General features: G+C 46.2%; 1 protein-coding gene across 1 annotated transcript in view; it reads left to right on the top strand.

Annotated features, from left to right (window-relative positions):
* Positions 1-870: 870 nt before the first annotated feature.
* LOC110739170 (protein starmaker-like) overlaps positions 871-10,474 on the top strand; it is a 33,499-nt gene continuing 23,895 nt past the window's right edge. The window contains exons 1-2 of the mRNA XM_021919635.1: positions 871-933; positions 1,062-1,208. Of these exons, the coding sequence (XP_021775327.1) occupies positions 871-933; positions 1,062-1,208 (210 nt within the window). The remainder of the gene's footprint in view (positions 934-1,061; positions 1,209-10,474) is intronic.

Genomic DNA, 10,474 nt, shown 5'->3' with positions numbered 1-10,474 from the left:
TATATTTAAAGTAACTTGTGAATTGTTGTGTATAGTATTAATGTTAACTCTGTTTGGATCCAACATGGCATATGTTATGGTAATTAAACTTTTCATTCATAAACATACTTTGTGATTGATATCTTCTGTGTTTTTAGGAGGCTGCTCAATCTGGGGAAGTACAAAAGCGGCCGCGTTGAAGACCGAAATAATCAGATGAACCTAAGAACTTAAGAACAAATTCAAATGTACACTTTATTTCAATCTATAATTATGACACTGCATAGTTAAAGTATATCAATTGTTAAGAGATAATTTTAATTTTTTGATTTGTTTTGGGCTTACAGTACCCGATCATTCGGTCATATCCCAAAGATGTCCGTGTTGCTGTAAAAACCATGACTAAAAAGAGGAAGAATTATGTGAAGAAAATAGTTTTCAAGACTGTTCTCAACATCAAAATGAAGCAATATGACAGGGACTTCTTGGCATATTTATACAGTCGATGGGATCCAAAAAGACAAGTGTTACGAATCAGAGACGACTATGAAATAACAATAGAAGAGGAAATGGTGGGTTGGATCACTGGACTTCCATATGGACCTCTGACTTTGAGCATTCCAGAGGTGGATGTCACCGATAAAAAATTCATAAATTTGAAAACAGTTACGAAAATTCAGGGGGTATCAGCTATGGAGTTGTCCACAACAAGTGTAGGATGCATCTATGGAAACTAAAGAATTCCTTAAACACTTTGTCCTCTGTGTTTTTGGTAATGTTTTATGCACTACAACAAGAAATAACATTAGCCCTAGCCTTTGTTGGCTCTTGAAAGACAAGTACATTTATGAAGCAAGGAGGTACAACTAGTCCAAATACATACTTGATTGGATGGTCGAGTATGGGGGAGGTGATCCTATGAAGGGGTTTAAGGGATCTCCTTTGGTTCTTGTGGTAAGTGCATCTGGTTTTTTTTTGTTAATTTTTTTACTGTAAAATTATAATGCTAAATTGTGTATGTTAAATGCAAAAATTAATTCTCTTCATGGAAACTGAATTTTGTTACACACAATATGTCGTAGATTACATACCTTGACCGTCTCAACATAGATGGTAGAGGTATGGTGTGGGACAAAAGTGTACCAAGGGTAGGGGCTTGGGAACAAGGTTTTATTGATGCAGCTATTACCGCTGATAAAGGAAAAGATGGAAATTTTGGTGCAGCTGAGGTATGACACGGGATTGTTTATTTATTATGGACCATACAAGCAAACAATATGGTATAACAACTATAGTAAGTGTGTTTATAATATTAATACATGGTGTCATAATTTTAGGTGGTGCGTGATGTCGTTTATAGACGAGACTATCCAATCGGGCCATCATTCGTGTCTCCAAAATGGTTAATAGATGTCATTTCTAGTTCTGAAGCTAGTTGATTAGGGGATTTTGCTCCCACCAATCGGAATGCGCCACGTGGGCCAATCAGGTCCTGCCAAGTGTCCCCCAGTTGGACATCTCAGGGCTTGCCACGTGGCACACGCTTATTCGTCCACCCTGGACTTATTATGTCATGACACGTGGCATACTCCATGCCTAATGGAGAAGCCGGTCACCTAGGCCCAACTTTCGAGGGAAGCCTAATCAGCCCAAGGTTAACCTAAACCTAGATTGGCACGTTTCCCGAGGTTATAAATACCTCCCTTAATCCTCATTAAGGGAGATTACGCAATAAACGCAGATTACACACATTAAACACTCTCACCTAGAGAGACCCAATCACTTTAATTTCCGCATTAATTACTCCTTAATCAAGTACTAACTTGACCGTTGGAGGCGGAGCTCCCACCACCAGGAGTCTCCGTTGTTTTGCAGGTACAGGCGTCCGGTTCCAGTCTCAGAATTGTAACTCTCCCGCAGGACATCAGAAAACTCCGAAACATTTTGGCGCCGTCTGTGGGGAGAGTACTTCTGAGATGGCACCCACGTTTGTACCGGCTCCTGAAGAGAGACGTCCCCTGGACGATCCTCTAGTTCAGTCGGACCGCAATACTGAGAATGAATTTGAAGTTGAAGCTCACACAGCTTCAGACGGGACCCTAAGGGCCCGACGTACCCGTCATACCGAAAGGAGGGAACGGGAACATCTTCAAACTAGAAGCGAGTCAGCAGGCGCACCGCCTGTTCGGCAGCAGCCGACTGATGGGTCTGCTCCCATCACAAGGGACGAACTCATGACCTTCATGAGGGACTTCAAGGGAGAAATTCAAGAGTTGATCAACAAGAAGCCGCCTGCTCTGGACAAGGAGGAGTCGGCTAAGAAACCCTCCACTTCACGGAAGAGGAAGCCAGTTCAAGAGCGAGAGGCGACCCCTCATCCTAAATCTAGGAAGTGGGAGCCACCTGCCCTTGATTTCACAAAATACCGTTTTCCTACTCCAGGAAATAGGAAACATGTTCGTCATATTCAGGCGGACGGGTCGAGGAAAACATACACAGACGCTCGGCTACTGCTAGAGCAGAAGAAGAGTGACCGATTGTCAGAGTCGGCCTTTACTTCATACTTCCAAGACAGTCTGCGAAATACCTCGATGAGGCATACTCAGTCGTATCATGAGAGTCAGTCAGGCGGTCCGGCTTTCATAGCGACCAGGCGGTACCAAACTTACTATTTGTACCGCAACAACAGTATTTTTTACAGCCACCTCCGTTTGGTGGACATGCAGCAAAAAATGTCCAACCTATGGACTGACAGCTACGGTTGCTTAGACTTGGTGAACAGCCGTCGGCCTTCTCCAAGGAAATTACTGAAGCCGCTCAGCCGGCCAAAGTGAAAAATGTATTAGTAGGCGCCTATGACGGCACTACTAACCTAGAAGACCATCTGATGGCATTCACCAACCTGATGTACCTTCAAGGGTTGGATGATCCCACTTGGTGCAAGTGTTTCCCAGCGACTCTCAAAGGAATCGCACAACAATGGTTCGGCAACCTGCCGACTGGTTGTGTAAATAACTTCAAGACGCTTGCTTACTTATTCACCTCCAACTTCGCCATGAACATCCCTGCGAAGAAGACGACCCTTGATTTAGGAACAATTCAGCAGGGCGAGAAGGAGGGCCTTCGTTCTTACATCAGGCGGTTTAACCTGATGAGAATACAGATTCAAGGGTTACCGGATGAAGTAGCCTATACTGACTTTTTCAGAGGTCTCAAAGACGGGTCGACCTTCAAATTTGATTTGGTCCGAAAGAGGGTGGCGACTCTTCAAGAGGCCTTGATTGAAGCGGAAGCCTATATCCAGGCGACTGATCTTTGTAGTACGGTAAAACAGTCAGACGGGAAAAGGTCCGACAAAAGAGAAGGACGATAGAAGCAGTCGTCAAACAAAGACGAGAAGAGAAAAGAGGTCTGGGCAACTGATTCCTCTAAACAACCGTCCCAGAAGAAGAAAAAAGAATTCAAACCATACTCCCCAAAGTATGTGTTTAACAAGGATAGCCAATTTATCCTAAAGGAAATCAAGGGACGGATCTCAATTGAGAAGCCGTTCCCCATGAAGGGTTCTGCAAACAATCGGAACCAAGAAAAATTCTGTGATTATCATGAAGATGTTGGTCATCACACCAATGAATGCATCAGTCTCATGCGGTATCTGGACCGCCTGGCTGAGCAAGGTGACCTTGACACTTATGTCAAGAAATCTACAGGGAACACTTCCTTGAAAAAGAAGTCGGCCAAAAAGAATCAACAGGCCGACAGCTCCGATACAGATGATGCAGTCGTCTACACCATTGCAGGCGGCTTCTCAAGAGGCGGCCCCACTATTAGGGGCAACAAAGACAATATCAGACGGTTAGATGTAAATTCCGTTCATCAAGAACGACCCTCCAAATATTCATTTCTTGAGATTGTCATCACTGAAGAAGATCTAGGAGGGGTAAGAGGGCCGCATGACGACCCTATCGTTATTGAATGTAAAGTGGCCAACCAGAGAGTTGGCCAAATCCTCATAGATACCGGAAGCTCCTCAGATCTCATCAGTAGCAAATATCAGACTGATTGCATACATCCGGCATCCCACCCTTTAGTAGGGTTTGGAGGAGGAGTCGTCCACCCAGTGGGACGAGTGGATTTACCCATCCGCCTGGGAGAAAAAGGGGTAGGACGACACATGGTAGTCCGGTTCCTGGTGGTAGAAGAACTCTCGGCCTACAACATGATTCTGGGACGACCAACCCTGAATAATTCCAAGGCTGTTATAATCCCATCTCTTATGTTGCTCAAGTTTGAGAGGGATAATGGAACAGTCGGGTCCCTAAGGGGAGATCAGAGGATGGCCCGAGAGTGCTATCTCTCGGATGTCAAGCCCACTATTATGGCCACTGAATCGAGAGGTGGAAAAATAGACCTTGACAATGTCAAGGAGAGTGCGCCTGTTCAAGAAGCAGGCGACAAGAAGAGAAAGGCATCCCAGACAGGGGCCGCAAGAAAAGACAGAAAATAGCAATCATTGGCAGAGGAGCGGTCAGATGAATTCCGCCCTCAGCCAGCTGGTGAGCATACGGACCTGATCTTAGATGACTCGCGTCCTAACAGAACAATCAAGGTTGGGACGACTGCTCTAAGGGACCTGGGTGACGACTTGCACAAACTATTGAAAGAATACAAGGACCTCTTTGCATTCGAAGTCCATGAAATGCCAGGCATTAGTCCTGATCTGGCGGTACATAAACTGGCCGTGGATCCGAAAAAGAAGCCGGTACGGCAGAAGAAGCGGAACCATGGCGAAGAAAGAAGTCAGGCGGCAGCCGCCGAAGTTAAAAAATTACTTGATGCAGGGTTCATTTGGCAATGTTACTTCCCAGACTGGGTTGCAAATGTGGTGCTTGTTAAAAAGCCGAATGACACCTGGAGAATGTGTGTAGACTACACAGACTTAAACAAGGCGTGCCCCAAAGACAGTTACCCTCTGCCTAAAATTGATAACCTGGTCGACTCAACAGCCGGCCATGCTTTGATGAGCTTTATGGACGCCTACTCTGGTTTCCATCAAATTCCTTTATGGAAGAAAGATCAGGAGAAGACGGCCTTCGTCACTGATCAGGGGTTATACTGTTACACGGTCATGCTGTTTGGTCTTAAGAATGCCCTGGCCACTTTCCAACGAATGATAAACACTGTGTTCTTTGATCAGATTGGGAGAAATGTCGAGGCATATATTGATGATATGATTGTCAAGTCTAAACTTCAGAAAGATCATCTGTCGGACCTCCGAGAAACTTTCGCCACACTCAGGCGGCACCATGTCATGCTCAATCCCAGGAAATGTTTCTTTGGAGTTGAGTCTGGGAAATTTCTCGGATTCCTTATCAATCAGAGAGGAATAAAGGCGAACCTTGAGAAGGTGCAGACGGTCATCGACATGCAGTCGCCTCGTACCATCCGAGAGGTTCAGAAGTTAACAGGTTGTCTGGCGGCCTTGGGAAGATTTCTAAGCCGATCAGGCGACAAATGCCTATACTTTTTCCAGGCAATTAAGAAAAAGGCAAGGTTTGAATGGGGGCCGGATGCTGAGGCGGCCTTCCAGAAATTGAAAGTTCACTTGCATTCCTTACCGAGGCTGGTCAGCCCTTTGCCCAAAGAAGTACTCTACATGTACCTGGCCGTCTCTGATCATGCGTTAAGCGCTGTTCTCCTTGCTGAAAGAGACGGCTGTCAGCTCCCGATCTACTTTTTCAGTCACGTTATGAAAAATGCCGAGTTGAGGTATCCCTTAGTGGAGAAATTTGGTCTTGCACTCTTCATGGCTGTTAAAAAAATTGAAGCCCTACTTTTTGGCACATGCAGTCGTCGTGTATACAGACCAACCTATCAAGCGGCCACTGACCATCATGGAGTCGTCAGGCCAAATGATCAAATGGGCCATAGAAATACAGAGCCTCGAAGTTACCTTCGAGCCTAGAAAAGCAGTGAAGGGGCAAGCCTTTGCTGACTTTATTGTTGAGATGACTCGTCCTCCTGACTCTCAAGTTCCAGACCAAGTCTGGAAGGTATATGTGGATGGAAGCTCTACTTCAAATGGTTGTGGAGCAGGCGTCATATGTCAGTCGCCAGAGGGCGACAGGTACGAGTATGCTCTACGCTTCAGTTTTCAGGCCTCAAACAATGAGGCAGAATATGAAGCTTTACTAGCCGGAATCCGCATGTGCAAGGCGGCAGGGGCAAGAAAAATAGACGCCTGTTCCGATTCACAATTGATAGTGAGTCAGTACAATGGCGAATATGAAGCAACCCATCCGACCATGATCAAGTATTTACAAGCAGTCCGACAAGCAGTCGGCTCTCTTGAGGATTTCCATCTGACCCAAGTGCCGAGATCAGAAAACAACCAGGCGGATGCACTTTCAAAATTAGCATCATCCGCCTCCTGTGATACTCCTCGAACTGTTTTTTGGGAAGTAATGGAGAAGAGAAGCATCGAGGAAGACCCTATTGGAATCCTAGACAGAAGCTCAACCTGGATGGATCCAATCAGGGCATATCTGACAAACGGTACCCTGCCGGATGATCATCAACAGGCGGCAGCACTGAAAAAACAAGCAACCAGTTTTGAAATAATAAAGGGAGAACTTCACAAAAGGGGGTACCTTCAACCCTTCTTAAAGTGTGTTACTCCAGAAAAGGGACGAGAGATACTAGACGATCTTCACTCTGGTTACTGTGCTTCCCATATAGGCGGTAGGACGCTTGCTCAACGGGCAAGGCGGCAGGGCTACTTTTGGCCTACTTTAGAAGCAGATGCAATGGAGATGGTGAAAAAATGTGACAAGTGCCAAAGGTTTGGCAAGCTAATTCACCGTCCGGCTACTGACCTCACTACCATTCATAGCCCACTACCGTTTGCTAAGTGAGGCATGGATATTCTGGGTCCATATACGCCTGCTACAGGCGGAAGGAGGTACATACTTGTTGCCGTCGACTACTTCACTAAATGGGTAGAGGCGGAGGCTGTAAAGGGAATCAAGACTAAGGATGTAATTTCATTCATTTGGAAAAATGTCATCACTCGGTTCGGGGTTCCCATGTCTATGGTTTTTGATAATGGTCCCCAATTTGAGACGCCTGTTCTCAAAAGCTGGTTGGGTGACCAAGGAATTGCACACTACTTTGCATCTGTCGGCCGTCCACAAGCAAACGGCCAGGTAGAAGCCTTTAATAAAATCATCTCAGACGGTCTCAAGAAAAAGATTGAACGAGCAGGCGGCCTATGGGCGGATGAATTACCACATGTTCTCTGGGCCATTAGGACGACTGAAAAAGGGGCGACTGGAGAAACTCCATTCCTCCTAACTTATGGTGCGGAAGCTGTTCTTCCAATAGAACACTACGAGCCGACTCTTCGAGTAATGCTATATGACGAAGAGGCAAACTGGGAAGCCATGCGCCTGGCATTAGACTCACTTCCTAAAAGGAGGGGCAATGCTGTCTTGCGCCATGAAATTTACCGCCTGATAATGACTAGATCATACAACAAAAAAGTACACAGGCGTCCACTCAAAGTGGGGGACTTTGTACTTAGAAAAATGGAAGCAGTTGGAAGGGCTAATGAGTCTAGCAAACTAACTCCCAACTGGGAAGGACCCTACCGAATCTGTGAAGAGGTCAGGGACGGTACCTACCGTCTGGAAACACCAGACGGCCAACCGTTGCCTCGAACTTGGAATGCAGATAATCTTAAGAAATATTTCTTTTGAATGATATAAATATTCAAGGGCTACTTAATAAAAGTTTGCATACTTAATATTCAATTTTGTACTAAGAGGGGCACACCTACTAACAAACAGTCGGCTACTCTCCATACTCAGTTTTCATTTTTACTTAAGAGAGGCATGCCTACTGACAAACAGTCGGCTACTCTCCATGTTTAATTTTTATTCTTACTTAAGAGGGGCAGGTCACCTATACATTTACAGTCGGCTACTCTCCATTGAGTATTTTACTCTATCTTCAGAGGGGCATGCCGCCTGTACCTTTACAGTCGGCTACTCTCCATTGAATATTTTACTCTATCACCATAGGGGCATGCCGTCTGGATATATAGTCGGCTACTCTCCACAGAAGAGGGCTGACTGGTTCCAAAGCACACAGCCACCCCCCTGTATTACTTGTGATAAATGCAGGGGGTACCTCTTGAGTTAATAGCCAACAAACATTGGCGAATCAAAAGGTTCAGCCGGCCTCCGCCGCCTGGTACCTTTACTACTCAAGCAGGAGTGACGGCGACTGAGTAACACCAAAGTTAACTCATAGTCACTCTCTCAAACTTAGTATGGAGCCTAAAAGGTATGAGTCGTCCGCCTGTTTTTAGCAAACAGGGGCTCTCAACCACTACTCCTGCTAGGTTAACAACCTATGAGTTAAAAGCCAACAAACATTGGCGAATAAAGGGGAACAACCGGTACCCACCGCTTGATACCTCTACTACTCAGTTACTTGGCGACTAGGTAACAATCATGTTTACTTGGTCACTCCTTAAAAATTTAGTATGAAACTAAAAAGGTGTTCATACATCACCTGTTCACACTAGATTAAATATGACGGGGAACAGTCGGCCTAGACGGCCTAAAGTCTCTAGCCTAAAAGCATGACAAGTAGGAAACCACTTTCCTACTTGGTTAATTTTACAAATGACAGAACCGCCTGCCTAAAGGGGATCCAGTCTTTAAAATGGTTCGAATACCGATTGGATAAATGGCCGACTGATCGTCTAGCCTGGAAACAGAAAACCAGTCGTCCAGGGGCATAGGCGGCGTGACTAACTATCCGTACCTGTCTGCAACTATCGGCCATGTAAAACAGTCGGTATAGTGTACAATTGGATATCAAAATATTCAATACTTAAACAAATTTGAAGCAAAACAAAAATATTCATTAAAAATAAGCCGGTCATTAAAGACCGGCAAAATATTCAGAGCCCCGGCCCCCTGGCCGGGTAAATACAAACAAACGGCACGCAGGCCGGGGAAAGAAGACATAAAGCTTATGAAGGGGGCAGATCTTCAATATTAGCAGCTGCCGCCTGGTCAGCACTCTTTTTGCTGGACTCGGCTTCAGCTGCATCCTTCTTTGATGTATTACCCCCAAGCGGCACAAGCGCCACCACCGGCTGCTCCTCCTCTTCCAGTGCCTCTTCCTCAGCAGCCGCCAGGATCTCTTGATTATATCTATCAGAACACTGGCGGTACGTTTTTTCCCAGCAGGCAAAGTCGGCATTGGGGAAGAGGCGGCCCCAAGTCATGCGCTGGATTTGAGCAGAGTCTTCCATCATCTCCCGGACTAGCTCTTTCTTTTCTTGCTCGGCCTTTTCCGAGAGCTCCTGAGTAAGACTCTTCTCCTGGGTCACCAGGCGTACCTTTACGCTCGCCAAGGATTTCTTCAAGGTTTCGTATGAGGACATCTTTTGGCGAAGAGGTCTCAGCTCGGCCTTGAGGTTGTTGATGGTTGCCTCCAGGTCGCTATTCCTTTTCTGGGCCGCCTCTAACTGAGCCCGGATAGCGGCGGTAGCCTGCGCCTGATAATAAAGAATATCAATGGTCAGAACTTCATTTTGGGCAATTTGAAACATTGCCTTATCACAGTCAGAGGCGGCCATAGCTTTTGCAGTCTTTACCTCTTTGTTCTTCCGGTCAAGCGGCTTGCGAAGGCCGTTCACTCGGAGCAGGGCCTAAGTAAAAAGGGGAACAGGCGTCAGTTTCCAAACAAAAAAGAAAACAGGCGTCCTGGAATTCAAATACTCAAAAATATGCTAAGTATACCTCAGCAAGGACTCCTGCAATCCCGTCTAGATCAAGGGTGCTGACACCCCTAACCGCCTCCCTTTCAGCTGGAGGAACGACTTTGATCATAGACTTGGCCACCTCGACCAAGTCAGGCTCCTGAGGGCCGACTGCATCAAGCATAAACAAACGGATTAGACCTAGCAAAGAAGGGAGCAAGTCTAAAATTTACAAGGACAATTTCATACTTCTAGGTGGCCCAGCTGGAGTTTTAGAAGAAGTGGCCGGCTGTTTCTCAGCCGCCGCATGTTTCCTGGCAGAACCAGGAGAGCTCGCAACAGTCGTCCTCCGGGCCTTGGGGTCCGGCTGTTGGGAAGAAGAAGCTCTTGGAGCGCCCGTCTAAAATAGAAGAAAAGAGTCAGTATATGCATAAACACAACTCCAAAAAGAGGGTGAAAGGTTCGAAGCCCACCAAGGGTGCCCCCTTGTTGGGGGAGTCGGTTGAAGACTGTTGCATAATGGAGGCCCGCAACATGGCCGCCGCAGTCTTGGAGGCGGTAATTTTGCTTATGGCGTCCGCTGCAAAAACAAATAGCAAAGTTAATAAAAGTCATAACAAGAAATGCACGGAACAGCAGAGTATTCGACAGGCCGGCTACCTCTTGAGCACCGACTGCTGAGGCCACAGGCGGCCAAAAAGTACTCGTCGTAGAGCC

The sequence above is a fragment of the Chenopodium quinoa genome, unplaced genomic scaffold (assembly GCF_001683475.1).
Source record: "Chenopodium quinoa cultivar QQ74 unplaced genomic scaffold, ASM168347v1, whole genome shotgun sequence".
NCBI classification, from domain to species: domain Eukaryota; kingdom Viridiplantae; phylum Streptophyta; class Magnoliopsida; order Caryophyllales; family Amaranthaceae; genus Chenopodium; species Chenopodium quinoa.
Note: the sequence above shows the minus strand (reverse complement) of the source record. Positions and strands in the feature narration are given on the sequence as shown.